Consider the following 16,827-nt stretch of genomic DNA (forward strand, 5'->3'; position numbering starts at 1 on the left):
TTATCTCCTTTCCTATTATTCTGTAAACATTATCAAGGTTAACCTTAAACAGTAGCAGAGAGCAGCAGGAATGCAAGGATTCTGATGGAGCTTCCAGTCCTAAACAAGAAGTACCTTCCAAGGACTCCTTAGGGGACCTGTGTCTCACCCAAATTCAGGGAACCACCTTAGAGGCAAAGTGCTACCCATAAAATTCTTTCTTGCTGTTACAGCAGTCAGGCCCCCATCCCCAATCAAACCAATAATTCTCATACCTTTTAATTCTGGCAGCATGGTAAAATGGACAACACATAATCTTGGGGGCATCCAAACCAGGTGCCAACTCTGCCACCACTTCCTAGCTCGTGTGATTGTTGGTGAGTCACGAAACCTTTCTGAATAGATAAAATGGGATTTTTCTGAGGATGAAATGGGATGACTGGCATGGTGCACAGCACAGGAGATGGTCATCTTCGCCCTCTTCCATCTCTCTAGGTCATTTTATAACTGCCTGCCCAGGCTCACAGGATCTTGATGGCTAAGAGGAGGAGCCTGTCCAGTCCTTTCCTGTATGTAAACCCACTATATCTAGACCCAGAGTGCTTCCTTTGGACTGTGCCGCTGTAAATTGGTGCCTCCATTCCCACTTCAGATGTGTGGTTAAGACTGCCATCTGGACCTTGACCATGAAGCCTACCATCTAGCACAGTTTTTTTCTCTTCTACTTCTTTTTGCCCTAACTGGGAGATCTTGTATATGTCATCATAGAGGACAAGATAGAAGATATTTCCAGTGTTAAGAGCTTTCAGGGAGCATATTCACCCTTCCAAAACACAAACACCAGGGAAAGTGCTAATGTGCACTGTGCACTCTGAGCCAGGCCCCTGCTTTACACATATAGAATGTATGCAAACATATATACATATATGTATATATACACACGGCTTCAGGAACCCTCCAACCATCCTATTGTATAGAAGAAAGAGACCCAGAGAGATGAATGTGCTTGCCCACATCAAGTAGCTTCTCAACTGCAAAGTCAGGATTTGAATCCAGGTATTTGACCATTTTTGTTACATGGTAACAGCTTGTGACATCTGTTTTCTGGCACTGAGTTTAGGCTTGGGAAAATCCTACCAACTCAGAGCTAGAGTCAGGTCTGGAGGTGGTACCCCAGTTCCTCAGTCTTGCCAAACAAGCCTTCCCAGACTTTGTGAATGAAGGCCAAGGAAGAGAAACGCTTCTGGGACTCCCTTTGAGCTCATATTTCTTTCTTGTTGCAGAAAGGGCTTATTTCCACATTCACCATCTTCCTCTTTGTTGTGTAGACCATTTAACCCGTCAGAGGATTTGTGCTGTTAGAAGTTTGTTTATTATTAGATTTATTTCTCCTATAAGCAAATGTGTTCACAACATTCCATGGGGGAATCTTTTTAAGTGTCACATAAATGTCATCTTATGTAAATTGAGTATTTGTCTTTCCGTAGAAGGGGGTGGAAGGGAAAGAAAGGAAGGATAAACAACCTTCAGTCTCGGAGAGGGAAGGCGGTTCCTGTCCCAGTTCACAACTCACCCATGTGCCTTCAAAGCCAAAGGTGAGTTGCAAAAATTATTGGATCATCTTTGAGGGGCAGCCAAAAGGGAGGGGGAAGGAAAAGTTGGCAACGATGCTTTGGGGATGTTGAACCAGGTTCCCAGGTCTCCCCAACAAACCCTGCCTGAGACCAGACCACTCTCTCCCCAATTGGGAGCATTGGGAGAAGGCTGCAGCTTGCCCCCGACACCTCCCCATCCAGGAGGCTAGCGCAGCTCCTTCCTCGAGAGAAGGTGAGCACCGCGGGCGCAGCGGGTTGGGTGGGTGTGGCCCGCGGCTCTGGGAACCGACCCAAGGCCCCGCCACCGCCCGCGAGCCGCCCGACAGCCCGCCTGCCTGGCGAGCGCAAGCGCTTCTTCCAGAAACTGCGAGGATCCGAGCGCACTGTTTGTGCACCACAAGGTCAAGTCGGGAAGTGGAGCCGGAGGAGGAGGGGCGAGGAGGCGAAGGGTGGGGAGAGGGGCGCCCCGCTTCCTCGCCAAGTGCCAGCCCTTGGAAGTAGCCCCCTCGGTTTTTAACCCTTTAGGGGGAATGGGAAGGACGAGCTAGGGGGGAAGGGAACACCTCGGGGCAAACTCCTACTGGGGCCAAGACTTGCAGCTACCCACCCACCCATCACTGCGTTCCCCACCCCCCGGAAATGCGGGGCAGAGCTGGGAGCCTGTAGGCACCCGAACGGGGGAGGGAGGGCAACGAACCCGAGAGGGACCCTCTCCACGGACGGCCCCTCCTTCTTGAGGTCGCCGGCAATTTCAAGTTTCCCCCGCCCGGGATGTTAGTTTCCATCTGCTGTGGGTGGGGGAGAAGGGACGCGCCCCCTCCCCCAGACTCGCGCGCGTGCCCCTCCCCTCCGCTCCTGCCAGCACTTTCTGCTCACTTCTGGCGCTGCAGAGCGCCACGCGATTTATTCGGTTCTCATTTTTAAACCAGCGATTTGGGAGCAGGGCCTAGGGCGAGGGTCTTCCAGCGCTGGAGCCCCGGGAGGCGGGGTGCTCGGTGCAAACCTCGTTCCCTCCGCGAGTGTCGCCTTCAGGCTGTTATTTGCAAAGAAACGTCTTTTTGACGCAGGGAGAAATGGCAAATTTTAAGTACGTCATTAATATGGCGCCAAAAGATTTTTTTAAGTATAAGCTTGCTTTTTTTTTTTTTTTAAGGTTGCGGGGGGCGCCGCCCGGGTCTGGGGCTCGAAGGGGGCGGGGTGTGAGCAGAAAGTGTGAGAGAGTGGAGGGGCGGGGTATGTGTGTGAGTGTGTGAAGTGTGAGCAGACCTGATGGGACTTGCACGGGCGCAGCCGCCGCTCGGGCCCGGCCCTGGGGACAGGGCGGGCTGGGGGCGCCCCAGAGCCCATGGGGAGTCTGGGCCCGAGGTGCAGGCAGACGGGCAGCCGGGCAGAGCACCCTCCCCGCCCCCCCCCCCCCCCCCGAGGCCTGCAACCCTACCTGGACCCGCTGCCGGAGCCAAACAACCGGGCGGGGGGTGGGGCGGGAGACGGGGGGGGGGGTGTCAGGAGTGGAGATCCGAGTGAATAAGAAAAAAGTGGCTACTCCCCCTCCCTCGCTCCTCCCGCCCGCCCCCACCCCACCCCCACCCCAACACATTTTTTTTCTAAAGAGATCACAAGGAAGTCTTGGTTTAAAAAGAAACAGAAACATACACAGGGGGATTGGTGAATGGTGCCGACCGCGGCCATCGCAGTTGGAGGCTATTTTTTTGGGAGGGGGGTGAGTAGCGTCCATGGAGTTACTTTGTGCCCATTCCTAGCGGCAAGGGCTTACGTCCAGCGGGCTGACCGTCCCCAGCAGGGGTGCGGGGCCGGGGACGCCGAGGGCCCGGCAGCCTCCCTCGCCGCGACCCCGGATGGATGCGCGCCCCCCGCCCGCCCGCGCCGGCCCCAGGAGCTCCGGGTTTCGGGAGCATCCTTCCAGCGCCGGCCCCCGCCGCGGCGCGTAGTCCAGGGCAGCGCCCCTCAGAAGGGCACCGCGGAGGAAGGTAAGATCCTGCCCCCAGCGATGGGCCCTGCGCATCTCCACGGCGTTATTTTATGTTTTTGCAACAGATCTGCCAGCGCTCCTCGCTCCCTCGCTCGCGCTCTCTCTCTTGCTCGCTCGCTCCCTCTCTCTCCTGCTGGCTGCCTGTTCTAGGAAGCCAGGGCGCGGGGGGGGGGGGGGGGGGATGCACAGCACCGGGGAGAGAGATTGCGCATGTTGGTCAGTCATGTTTTAAAGAGTACATTGCGGGGAGGCTGAGAGGGGCGCATGCAACAACAACTTTTGGAAGGGTGAGCTTGGCGACCTTCTTTATTAATGACTGCGGCAAAGCGCCCCCGGGCCGGTGAGGGGGCGCGGGCGGGCGGGGGCGCGCCAGGGCTGCAACTTGCCCCGCGGGCTCCGGCCGCGCGGAGGGGCTGCGGCGGGAGACCGCAGCGGAGGGGAGGTCGTTCTGCCGGAGACGGGGGTTCGGAGGACCCAGAGCTATCTGCCCTCCTGTCGCCCTGAGTTTCATTTTGTTGATACGCAGCACGTCCGGCCGCCGAACCGGGCTGAGCCGGTGCACATGACTCCGCGCTGGGCTCACGTGCAGCCGGTCCGGTCCCAGACACCTTCCGGGGGCCACCGCCTCCGCCCTGTCGCCCCCTCTCCGGGCTGGGTGCACGCGGGCGCTGCACGCGGGGGCAGCATGCTCAGCTCCCCGGCGCGGAGGCTCTGCACAAATTAAACAGTGTTTTGGAGGGGCGGGGGACACCCTTTCCAGGTGAGTATGCCGGGTGTGCAGTTCCGGCGTACGGGGCGCGGGCTGGGGTCGGGGGCAGTCCCCCCTCTGGGGCTGCGCGGGAGTCCGGCGGGGGAGAAGCGCTGGGAGAGTGGAAATGTACCGGCTGCGGCCGGAGCGGCGGGTGCGCGCCCGCGGGGCGACGGCAGGGGGCGTGGCCCTTGTTTACCTTCTCCCAACTCTGCCGGTTCGCGTCCCGCTTCGGGGACGGTACTGCAGTCCCCTGCCCTCCGCCTCGGTCCCTGCGCCCTGGGTGGTACTGGGAAGATGTAAGCAAGTGGCAGTCCCAGCCTGGGACATACACACCTGACCCTCAAATAAGTGACATTGCAGCCCCAGCCCCCACCAAACACCGCTGCAGTCCCTCTCCCGGATCCCGGGCCCCGCCCCGCCCCCGGCAGTGGCATCTTCCCGGCCTCACCTCCTTCCTCCCTCTCTCCGTCTCTCCCTCCCTCCTTCCCACCCACTCGCCTGCGCCTGCGGAGCGGCTCCCGCCCGCTTCCTCCCCGCCTGGGTGCAGACTTGTGGCTCCCTCCGGTCCCTTCCCGCCTATCACTGGGCCTGAGACACTCTCATCTCCAGGCCAAAGGATGAGAGGTCAGCCTCGCGATTCGTAGCTGTTACATCAGAAGGTGGGGATGTCTGCGAAACAGGGAGGAAGGCTTCGCGGTGGCTTCCAGAGGCCCAGGACACCCCCCCCCCCACACACACACCCAGTCTCCCCCCCACACACACAGAGCTGCCCACTTCCTAAGAGGCTCGGCTTCTCTTACCCGCTTCACCTAAAGACCTCTCCCCCGCCCTGGACGTCAAGTCCGCAGCCCCCGGCCCGAACCGCCCCTTGCCCTTCCTTTGCCTGGGCCAGAGCCCCCCGCAGCCACCTCCGGCTCCTCCTCCCGGCTCCCGCGGTCGGAATCACGCCGGCGCGCCTCCAGCCTGCTGTCCCGCGGACTGCCTCCAGGGGCAGGCTGGAGGCGCGCGCCACCCCCTCCCAATCCCCGTAGCCATCGCCGCGGGCCGGGGCGCTTTTTTTTTTTTTTTTTTTTTTTTTAAAACCACCTTGGCTGCAGGTCTTATGCCAGGGCTGGTGGGGGCGGGAAGGGCAGTGTTTCCCCTTGCCCTGAGCCAAGGGCACGGTGCACCCGGCGACTGTGGTCTCTGCAGATTTCCAAACCTTGCTCCCGCTTTTAGCAACCCTCGCTCATCTACTGCGGGACATAAAGTTTCACCCAGAGGCTGAGTTTGTAGGGGTCATCAGGAGGCATCTTGTTTGTGCTCAGAGTGGCGCTAAAGGGAGTTGGGGAGAGACTAAGAGGGCACGGCTGGCTTGCCGCCTTGCCTTTGTTGGAAGGGGGAGGAGCCCTGAGTTTTGAGCCCAAACTAGCTGTCAGGATGTCCCCTTAACGTTTATGTTTGCAAACTGAATCAGGGTCCCGGGTCCGCCGCCTGGTCCCTCCTCTCACGGTGGCATTGACTCCCTCCCTTCACTGGTAAAATTCCCAGTAGGACATTTGGCAAAAGGGCCATGCAAGGAGCTGCCAACCGGGCCTGGCCCTGTTTCCTGGGTTCCCAGGGTGCTGGCTTCTCCCCTACCCTGACTTCCTCTCTCACCTTAGGGCCCCAAGTGAACGCACCATCCCTCCCATCTCTTCTTCCTCAGGCGGGTTGGGACTTGCAAAGCGATCTAACAAGCAGAGGAGGAAAATAACAACAGAATAACTGTAAGGGGAAGGAATGAGTAATAAAGCCGACCCAGGCAGGGAGGAGGGCTTTCATGTTTAAGAGATGCTATTTGCTTTTTAGGTCACAGGCTGCAAAACAGGCTTTGATCCGAAGTGGGCGAATAATTTATTGAGAAAGTTTGCATGGTAGGGGAAAAAAAAGGGATGTTTGTTTGATCTGGAGCCCTCTCAGTTGTCCCAAGTGCTGTTGGCTGTTGTTTGGAGTGGAAAAGCATTTGGTTCTACAGCAAATGCCTCGCAGAGGGAAGTCCTCGCCCCAGGCAGCAGGACTTGCAGTGAATATTGGTTTTGAAACTGTTTGGCCAAAGGTCTCTCCAGCACTTTTGGAGATGAAGTGTTTAAGGACAAAGTTGTTTGGACTCAGGATGCAGCAAATGTTTCCAGAACATTTCCCATCCAACGTGCTTTTTCTTTCCCTAAATTTCATGGCTAAATGGCCAGTAACATTATTCCAAGAGAGCTTCCACTTGCCTTTCATTGACAGGTGAGGTGGGACTGCTGGTCCCAGCCCCCAGATGTACCCTGGAGTCTTGAGGGTAGACCTCTGACACTGACTACCACATCCTTGACGGGGGCGGGGGTGGGGGGACAGCGGGGAGCAGGGTGCTCTAGTTAACCGGGGTTCCAGGTAACAGGAAGGTAGTTGTCTTACACCCAAGACCCAGATCAGTGACTTCCAGTCCAAATTCTTTTTTTTTTTTTTTAATTTTTTTTCAATGTTTATTTATTTTTGGGACAGAGAGAGACAGAGCATGAATGGGGGAGGGGCAGAGAGAGAGGGAGACACAGAATCGGAAACAGCCTCCAGGCTCTGAGCCATCAGCCCAGAGCCTGATGCGGGGCTCGAACTCAGGGACCGCGAGATCGTGACCTGGCTGAAGTCGGACGCTTAACCGACTGTGCCACCCAGACGCCCCTTTCCAGTCCAAATTCTTTTTTTTTTCTTTTTTTTTTTTTTCTTTTTTTTTTTTTTCAGTGTTTATTTATTTTTGGGACAGAGAGAGACAGAGCATGAACGGGGGAGGGGCAGAGAGACAGGGAGACACAGAATCGGAAACAGGCTCCAGGCTCTGAGCCATCAGCCCAGAGCCCGACGCGGGGCTCGAACTCACGGACCGCGAGATCGTGACCTGGCTGAAGTCGGACGCTTAACCGACTGCGCCACCCAGGCGCCCCTTTCCAGTCCAAATTCTTGACAACTCATCCACCAGGCTCTTTGCAGGCCTTACAGTTAGTTCTGTGTTTAGGTGCTCCAAGGAAAGACCAGGTTGTGAGGAGGTATTCCTGGCCTGCTTTGTGCAGATCCACATAGGATCCTGACCGTGTGGCTTAAAGTTTAGGAACCCAGGAAGGTTCTCAAATATCCCATAGGAATCTGGAGTACATCAGCCACGCTCTGGGGTTGTAGGCCTGTGCAGGTTAGCCCTGGGGGGGGGGGGGGGCATGGTATACCACCTGGAGTCAGAGAGCCTGGGTTTGAATGCTAGCTATGCAGTCACCAACTGTAACAGTGCTCTGTGCCTCACTTTCTTCATCTGTAAGTAGGGTTAGTAACAGTCTGTATCCCATGATTGGTGTATGGATTAAGCAATATATTGCATAAAGAAGATTAAACCCACAGCCAGGCATGTGGTAAGCACTTGATTAGCATTAGCCATTTTTACTATTATTATTAATGATCTGGAGAGGGCCCAAATGCAGCTTTGACCTTTGATCTCTCCCCTTTAGGCTAGGCCAGAGAGCCAGCTCCCTTCTCTGAAGAAGGGACGAGAAGGACCCTGCAGTTGCCAATGGGCAGCCATCTGTGGGACCAAGTGGACTGAGCATTGCCCTCTGAGGTGGAGGGTAGGGTGAGAAGGTGCCGAAGGACAAAGTAGACAAAGCCCCTTTTCATTCTTCCAGGATCCCCTAGGTATGTCCCCAGAACTGGTTTTGGAGGGTCGGTGTGGGCAGCGTGTTCCAGGGAGTTGGGTGCCCTCAGGGACACTTGGAATTGCAAGTGGGCAGTGATGAGCATTGGAGGAGGGTTTAGGCTCCCCTCTGTTTGGAGAAGCAAGTTTGAGGATCTGTGTGTACAAAATCATTTTTTGTAATGGCAATTACTGTCCCTCAGAAGGCATTAAAGTTAATGAGAGATAGGAAAGACTGGGGCTCTGACCCCCGTTTAAAGCTGGTTTAAGAGTGTGCAGCTCTTGTTTTCTGAATGTCTGGCCTTCCCGACACAAGGAGGCTCTGAGGACAGGTTTTCCAGCCGAAATATCATTAAATTGTATTAGCATCTTATTACACACACGCCTAAGCGGTCTGCCTCAGACAGGGAGACTTTTTGTTTCTCTTTGAAAGATTGTGTCTGGAATGGTAAATTGCCTGCTTGAAAGCCGTTTTCCCCCCCTTTTTAAGAAGGAAGACGAAGTCCTGCTGTGTGTGGTGGCGGGCAGGGCAGGCCTGGTGGCCCCCAGAGAGGAGAGGCCGGAGGCCAGGTTGGGGTGTTTTAACTGCCCAAGGAGCGGCTGCACTAGCAGGCCTGAAAGGCCCACTGTTCCCAGGGTCAGCTGGAAGGGCGTTAATGGAGGCCCAGGGTGTTTATTTGAGTTTATTTGTGGCGAGGTCTTTAAAGGGGGCTGGCATTGGGCATTGGTGTTTCAAGTCCAGACCCGAGGCCCCCACTAAGACCAATGGCTAGTGCTGCCAAGAAAACATCTGCCACCAAATTGCTGCCCTATTACTGAGTTGACATTGATCATTAGCCAGGAGCCCAACCAAATAAAGCCTCCTGGAAAATGTGTGAGGTTAAGATGGGGAAGGCAGGCTGTGAAAACAGGACGAAATCTTGGCCTGGGGTGTATGTTCCTGCAAGCTGCAGGCCAGCCAGCTGGGCTCTGTGCACCCCACACTTCTACAGGGAGGGGACAAGAATTCACTCAGCATCCCTGTGTATCAAACCCCTTTTGTGTGCTGGACATAACACGAGCGGGCACTGGAGCTCCAGCAGACATCCAGACAGACATGCTCCTTCCCCTCTTCTCCAAAGAGGACATTGAACAAGTAGCTCAACAGACACTAATCATGGTGGATGCTCTGAAGATGTTGAATAACCAGGTTGTGGGTTTTCTTTAGATAAGGTAACTGGCATAAACCTCCTTGACCTTTAAGTTGAAATGTGAAGGATAAAAAGTCAGACATGCATAGACTACTAGAACCTTACAGCAGAGAGCGCAGCTTGTGCACTGGTCCTGAAGCATGGAATATTTGGCTTGTTTCAGGAAATGAAAGGAGACCAGTGTGGCTAGAAAGTGGTGAGGAAGGGGATAGTGGTCCATGTGAACTTGTTGAGGTAGGGAGGGGCCAGATCATGTAGGATATTGTGGTAAAGAGCTTGAATTTTGCCCTTTGATCAGCAGGAAGCCTTTGAAAGATTTTAAATAGGGGTATGACATGATCTGATTTATGTTTCTTTAAAGGTCATTCTGGCTGCTGTGTGGATTCTAGATTGAGGGGTGGAGGGGAGCAACAGTGGAAGGTGGGAGATGAATGAGGAGTCCAGGCAAGAGATGAGACTGGTTTGGACCAGTGTGGTAGCAGCAGAGATGGGGAAAAGTGGATGGATTCACAGTATGTTCTGGACAGAGAGCCCCCTGGCCTTGCCAGGGGACTACTGTGGGGGCAGAGATTGCACAGAGAGGCTGTGGGAACTCTAGGACACCCACGCTCCCGAAGGAGAGCTTCTGCTGTCTCCAGGCTGGGGATGGTGTGGGAGGTGCAAAGGGAAGGAAAAGGGGACCCTTTTCAGGGGGTCACCTTTATCCCCAAAAGCAAAACGCCTTGTGACACTGGGGTGTTTTTCCAGAGCAGACCTTGCTTTGGGAGAGATGGGAGGGGCCAGTGGAGAGAGAAAACCAGAGGCCAAGACCAAAGTGTCAGCAGCCCCCCACACACCCCACCTGGATTTCAGCTTTGGGGAAGGAGTCCTCCCAGTCTCCTAGCTGAGTTGGGGGTGGGGAGTCAAGGGACAAAAGGCTGTCCCACAGGGAAGCCCAAGCCTCATTTGGAGCTTCATTAGCCACTAACAGTGGAGGTTCACCTGTGGCAGGGAGGCCTTTGGAACAGACTTGGTTCAAAGGAAAGAAACTTCGCTAACAAAAAAAGTAGCTTCCCTCTGAAGCCTAGTTATTATTCCAATTAAGCCACACAAAATCTGCTCCCTTAATAACACCCTACCCAGAAGAATTCTGGGGTGTTTTCACGGAGGGAAGGTTGGACTGGGAGCAGGCTGAGGGTGGGGTGTAGGTCTGAAAGCTGGCAGGTTACCTGTTGGTCCTTGGGCAACAGGAAACAGCATCACGAGAAGGGTGTTGGCAATCGAAGAGCCCTGTTATAGGAGTCCTTCCTTGCTGTACATGAGCCCCTCAGGGCATTGGTAGGAGGACCCCTTACCTGGCCCAGGGTTCTCACGATATGACTAGCACTTATATGGAGAGCCAGCCACTGTGCTTAAGGTTTTACGCTGCTCTCATTTATCCTCACCAGCTGATTCTGGCCCACGGATGTGTTTAGTTTGGCCGTCTCAAAGTGTTTTTAAAAATTCTGAATCAGTTGCCAACATTTGAAGCTCAAGAGACTTCTGTAAAAATCCAGATAGAACCTTATCCTCTGGGAGGTATGTCTTTTCCAAGGTCTCTGGTCTCTTGAGGGGTAAAGCTAGGATTTGAACTCGGCACCCCTGAATCCAGAGCTTCTGCTTTTCTGCTTTGGGAAACACTGGCTTGGAAGTGCCCTCTTTACTGGAAGTGGAGAGACATGGGCAAGACTTCAGGAGAAAACCGGTGGCTTGCGTTTATAGTACTTCTCCTCGCCCTGCCCCACCTGTGAGAGCACTGGGCTGGCAAGATGCAGGCTAGAGTCAGGGCCCTATCGAAGTCATCTTGTCACACTCAGAACCTGGAGGACTGTAAAGATGACAGCTGTGGGTGGCAGAGCATTATTGGCCCATTCAGTCCATGACCCAGGCCATGGGGCTGAAGTCTAAAGGTCAAGGGCACATGCTCACAAGCTTTACAGTCTTAGGAAAGTCACTTAACCTCTGTGCTTCCTCTTCCTAATCTGCAAAAAGGAAGCAGTCATCATGCCCACTGGCACAGAAGGGCTGTTCTGAGGGTTTCGTGAGGTCCCTGTGTAGCAGGGCATCCCCCTTTTTCTGCCACAATGAGTGTTGAGCTATTTAACCTCCCTGGCACCCATGCCGCCCGTGTCCTCAGACCTCCCCCCTGCACCTCTGCACCCTGTGGAGAGTATGTTGCCTGCACCTTTGGAGCTGGCAGCAAGCAGCCCCAGTGAATGTTTTTGTCATCCTGATCCTACTGTTGGACACTGGAGTGGGGAGAAGCTCCTGGCTAAGGTTAGGTCTGAGGCAGGAGGGTCCTGGCTGGCTCAGAGGTCTGGACAGTCATGCCCCTGCCCTGGAGAGCTAATGTTCCCTTGTGTCTGCAGGGCCACAATAAGATAAAGGGAAACCCAGGGCTCGGGAGGAACAGACTTGGAGGGGTTGGCAGTGGCAGGCAGCCCATGGGAAGGTGGGGAACCTGGTTGGCCTGCAGCCGGGCTGGGCAGCAGGGGTTTTCTCTCTACTGACACTGGCTCCTTGCCCTTTACTGTGGGCAGTGAGGCAGCCCAGGTTCCAGACTAAGAGGGATGTGGTGGAAAATGTTTTGGGTCCTGAATCCCAGATCTCTTCTCACATTAGGACTCCAGCCACTGACTAGCTGTGAGACCCAAGGCAGGTGAACCAGCCACTTGGTGTGCTCCCCTCCAAGAGGAGTCAAAAGCAAGTTCTGCCACTCTGGGTTCTGCGGGATTCGAGGAAATGGTGGGTGGGAAAGCACTCCCAACAGGCAGGAGCTCACAGGGCACAAAGGCAGCTCAGTGTGGGCTCAGGGATCAGACCACGTGGATTCAAATCCCAATTCAGCCAGTTACTAGCACAACAAGGTCCTGCACCACTCCAGAAAGGGGAGCCAATAGCTCGCAACTTCCGGGTTGTCAGGAACACGAGCTGAAGTAGTGTTGGTAGAGGAATGAGCTCAGTATAGAGAGCTTCCCTTCTTACCTTGAAGTCAAATACTATAGTTGAGATAAAGTTGATTTGAACTCTAATGTGGAGAAGGACATTGGGGGAGGGAGGGCAGCCCAGCCTAGGACCAGTCACCCTGGGCCTGGTGTGTCTCAGGGACCCAACTTGGAGCCATTCTGCCCCTACCCCTTTTCCACACCCCTCTGGCCACCACTCTCAGGATGTGCCCTTAGTGCTGTGTGAGCTGGCTTGTCTCTAAACTCACATGGCAATGGTCCCTCTGGAAGAATCTTGTTTCCTCTTCCTGCCCCTCCTCGGCACCCTGCAGAACACCAGATGGGAGTGGATTCTCTGGAAGGCCTGAGTTGCCTTGAGTGGAAGCTGGGGCTGGGCAGGCCCTAATCATTGTTCTGGGGCTGCTGACCCTCTTGCCCTCCTCCCTCTGTCGTCTTTGGCCAGACTCCTGCTCATCTGAGGCTCTGAGCTCAGGAAGTGGGAGATGCAGCCCCCTGCCCCACCCCCAGGAGTCCTGTGGGTGGGTGGGTGGGGAGAGGGCGAGGATGGCTGGGGAGAAGGCTACGGCAGGACCTATTCTCATTCTTCACTGCAGCAGGGGGGAGTATGGGGAGGTAGGTGATCAGGCAATTTTCTGAGAGATTGAGGATTTCCTGTGCCTCCTGTAAATGTAATGGGGCCTGCCTTTTATTGCAGATGGAAGAGAAGAGGCGAAAATACTCCATCAGCAGCGACAACTCTGACACCACTGACAGTAAGGCCTTCCTGCTTGGGGCTCCTACAAGGAAAGCATTTAAATAATTAACAGGCCCACAGGCCCAGATTGGGGGAGGCTGCCCCATGGTCTCCATGTTGACGAAAGCATAAATCAGGCCAGGTCCTTGTGCTCCTACGAAAGTCTCCACACCCTGTGGCCTCCAGAACCTGGTGTTCTATTCACCCTGTACCCTTTTATCCCCTAGGTCTCAGTCCCATGTGTTTTGATCTGGTTGGAAAAGATCAAATCCCCTCTGGGTGTTTGCATATGCTGCACCTGGCTCCTCAGAACACTTCCCGTTCCCTCTGGCCCTTCTGTTAAATCAGGGCCCTGTAGGAAGTCTCTACACAACAGACAGAAAACCTGTTTCTTTTTATTATAATTACCCGATATGAATATCATGTCCTAACGAGCCATAAGCTCCTTGATGAGAGGGGTTATGTTTGGCTCACTGCTGTATCCCCAGCTAGATCCGGCACATAATAGGTGTTAAATAAATGCTTGTCGAGGGAGTTAATGAGGCATCTTGGCAGTAGAATCTCAGAGGTAGACTTGTGTATGGGCTGGGTGTGGAAGCTGGATGTCCTGGGGTCAAGGGAGCCGCAAAGAAAAAGGGGTCAAAGAGAAAAGGCAGCTTAGGGAGCCTCTTCTCAAATTTGGGGGAGGTAAGGGAGGTTTGTATAAGGAGAGAGCGTTTCTCTGGTACCAAAAGGCAGCTCTTCCCAGATGCTGCAGGAACCTGGGCCTGCATGAAATAGGCAAGTAAGGAGTTCTGTTCTGCCCTATGTAGGAGAGGTGCGCTGCCAGGCAGATCCCACCAACAGTGCATGCTGGTGGGAGCCTAGGCTGAGGAAGAGACTGAACTAACTGCCAGGGAGGCTGGGCCTGGAGTCCTGTAGCTCTAAACCTCAGTCTGTTCATATGTGGTGAGCAACTGGGATTTGGGAGATCTCCAAGGCCCCTTGGAGCTCCTGGAGTTTCACAGCCCCCCAACAGCCTGAAGATAGATGCACCCAAGATGGCCAGTCCATCCCAGCCCCTTCCCTACCTCCAGGTCTCGTTCACTGTCCTTTGGGGTCTGTTTGCTCGCCTTGGCTCTGGTGTCTAACCTGGCCAGCCCTTCCTCCCTGCAGCAGGAGATCACAGCATCTGGCCCTCTGTGGCCACAACCACACTGCCTGTGGCTTGTCTCAGTAGAGCCAAGAAGAACCGCATCCTCCGCTTCTAACTCCATTGCAGACGAAGGAACTCTTGAAGGCCAGGCACCTGCAAGAGTGGCTGTCTGGGCAGCTGCATCACAGTTGGGCAAGGGTACTCCCTTTCCACCAGCCCCCACCACTGTACACCCCCATGGCTGTTGCTCCTTTGACCCTTGGGGTGGAGGTCACAGTCTTTGAGTCCAGTAAGGGTCTTAAACCCTAATGATAATCGCTAATATTTATGGAGGCGGTGGTCTGTGCCAGGGACTGTACTGACATTTTACAGGCATAATACTATTTCATCCTCCCAACAACCTTTTGCCCCCATTTTAGAGAAGGGCAAACTGAGACTCCAAGAGGGTAAGTCATTTGCCCAGGGTGACAAGTTAGGAAATGGGTCTACTTGTAGCGTAGCGTTCTTCCCACCTCCCTTTTGTCCCTCTTTATATCCACTGGGCATCATCCCAGAGTATCTAAACCTGGGGCAGGAATGAAGAGTGGCCACAGAAGGCTTATTCTGGTCCTCCTTCACCAAGGAGGAAGCAGAGGACCAAAGAGGGCAAGGGACTTGTCACTGGTCGTACAGTAAACTAATACTGAGTCCTGGCCACTGCCTTTTATTTCCTAAGTCCCTTATGCTTGGTGAGTGGAGGAGGTATTCATGTCCGCATTCATCATTGATGAAGTCCAGGGCAGGGACAGGTGCTCACAGAGGTTTCCACCTGCTGAACATTCAAGCCAGACCCTTCCTTACAGGCTTCCTATCCTTGGATGTGGGTGGGTGGGTGGTGTTCCCTGCCTTCCAGGGGCCCCTAATGGGCTGTGCTCTCTCTGCAGGTCACGCTACATCTGCATCAAGATGCTCCAAACTGCCCAGCAGCACCAAGTCGGGCTGGCCCCGGCAGAACGAAAAGAAGCCCTCCGAGGTGGGTAGTGACAGGTGTCCAGAGAAAGATGAAGCAGTGGTGGAGAAGCCACAGGAGAAGAGACCTGTGGATGGTTAAGGGAATAAAACTCTGCAGATGTATGGGAGAGAGCGTTCCTGGCAGAGGGTCCAGTCACCAGAGCGAGGCCAGAGTGGTTGCGTGGAATGAATGGGAGGAGGGGGTGTGGATGTCAAGCTTTGTAGGATGTTGTAAAAATGTTCCAAGTGAGCTGAGCAAGAAGAGAAGCCTTTCAAGGATCATAAGCAGGGTAATGACATAGCCTGATGTTTTAATAAAAGGCCCCACTGACTGCTGTGAGGAGAAATGAGGACTCTTTTGCAGTTGTCCAGAAGAAAAGCAGTGGTGGCTGAGAGCTGAGTAGTAGCAGTGGAGAAAGAAGCAGTAGGATTTGGGGTGTTCTGGTGGCTAAGCCAAGGGTGATGGGATGTGCTGATACAGGGGTGACGGCTGTGGTCCTCGGGATCATCTATCCAGTTAGGTCATCTGCTCCTTATTCTTCCTGTTTCATCTGCATTCTAAGTCTTCCTTACTCTGACCTGGGATGTTTCTTGTGGCAGGAGGTGTTTGACTTCTTGAACTGTGGAGAAGTGTGTCAGGGGTGGGTAGTGCTGGATACGCGGGGCCATTGTGATCCTGCTTCTTGTGGCCACTGACAAATCACATCCTAGGGCCACATCACTCTCTTTCAGGTCTTCAGTGCATTGCACTGGGGACAGCAGATGCCCTTGGCCCAGACGCAATTGAAAGAGCATTGAACACCCAAGAAGCAGGGGGTTTGAATCTGGGCCTTAAGAGAGACATTGTTCTGTAGCCTACAGAGTAGCCAGGAGCTGGGCTGAACACTTGACTTTTTTAATCCTTAAAAGTAACTTAGGGTTCTCAATTCTCCTCTTACAGTAAAGAAATTGATCTGTGATCTGTATAGCCAGGACTTGACGCTCTTGAGGCCAGTAGTGCCAAGGGTAGAAGGGCCTAGAGTCTTGAGGCAGAGCTCCTGACATGGAGTGGGGGAGGGTATCTTTGTTCTGAGCCTGGAGTCCTCTCTCCCCACTAACCACAGGGGCATTCATGACTATGGGGGCCAATCCTGAGCAGCAGTAGTTAGCCAGCCCCTAAGATGCAGTGGAGGCATCTTTTGTAGAACCTTGCATTTGAAAAATAACTCCCCAGGTCCTGGAGCTGGCCTAGCCTAGGACTTTTGTATGTTTGGCAGGGGAGGGCAGGTAGTTGAGACCCGATGTCTCCCATCCCCATCCTTTAACTTAGTGTCTTCCTTTGGCCCTGTGGGAGAGGGGTGGAGATGGAAGGAGATACCTCTAGGAATGCCGTGAGGACTGGAACAAGAGGTGGGCAGGGGGATGCTGTTTTGAGATTCTTAGTGCCCTCATGGACTAGCCCTGCTCAGTGGCTATATGGGATGTGCTCAAGGGCACTGGGACGTAAGAGGCAGAGTGTGCTCTAGAGCCCTGGGAGCCTCTGGGGCTGCCTTTCTGCTCCTCCACCCTTATTCCCCACCTGTCCTCCCACCCTCTTCTTAGAGCCACAGGGGCTCCCCAGTGGCTATGGTTTAATTAGTAAAACAATAGCCACCTTTATGTGCCTTCCAAGTACCTAGGAAGCAGGAATTCTCTTCCCATTTTGGAGACGAGGATTCTGCCTGCCCCTGCTCTCAATGTTGGAGAAGAGTTGGGCAGTTCTGGGGAGCTCCTGGGGCTGGCTGGTTCCCCAGACTCTGCCTACCCTGCTTCCTCCAAGCTC

At 54.3% G+C, this 16,827-nt stretch overlaps 1 protein-coding gene across 11 annotated transcripts in view; it reads left to right on the forward strand.

Annotated features, from left to right (window-relative positions):
* Positions 1–1,462: 1,462 nt before the first annotated feature.
* The window catches only part of JADE2 (jade family PHD finger 2), a 54,823-nt gene continuing 39,458 nt past the window's right edge, over positions 1,463–16,827 (forward strand). The window contains exons 1-5 of one of the 11 annotated variants that reach the window (XM_047862503.1): positions 1,463–1,574; positions 1,670–1,975; positions 12,863–12,920; positions 14,057–14,234; positions 14,960–15,048. In XM_047862503.1, the coding sequence (XP_047718459.1) occupies positions 1,555–1,574; positions 1,670–1,975; positions 12,863–12,920; positions 14,057–14,234; positions 14,960–15,048 (651 nt within the window). In that variant the 5' untranslated portion in view covers positions 1,463–1,554. The other 10 variants (XM_047862496.1, XM_047862548.1, XM_047862513.1 and 7 more) reach the window with 10 other exon arrangements.

This window comes from Prionailurus viverrinus, chromosome A1 (assembly GCF_022837055.1).
Source record: "Prionailurus viverrinus isolate Anna chromosome A1, UM_Priviv_1.0, whole genome shotgun sequence".
NCBI classification, from domain to species: Eukaryota; Metazoa; Chordata; class Mammalia; order Carnivora; family Felidae; genus Prionailurus; species Prionailurus viverrinus.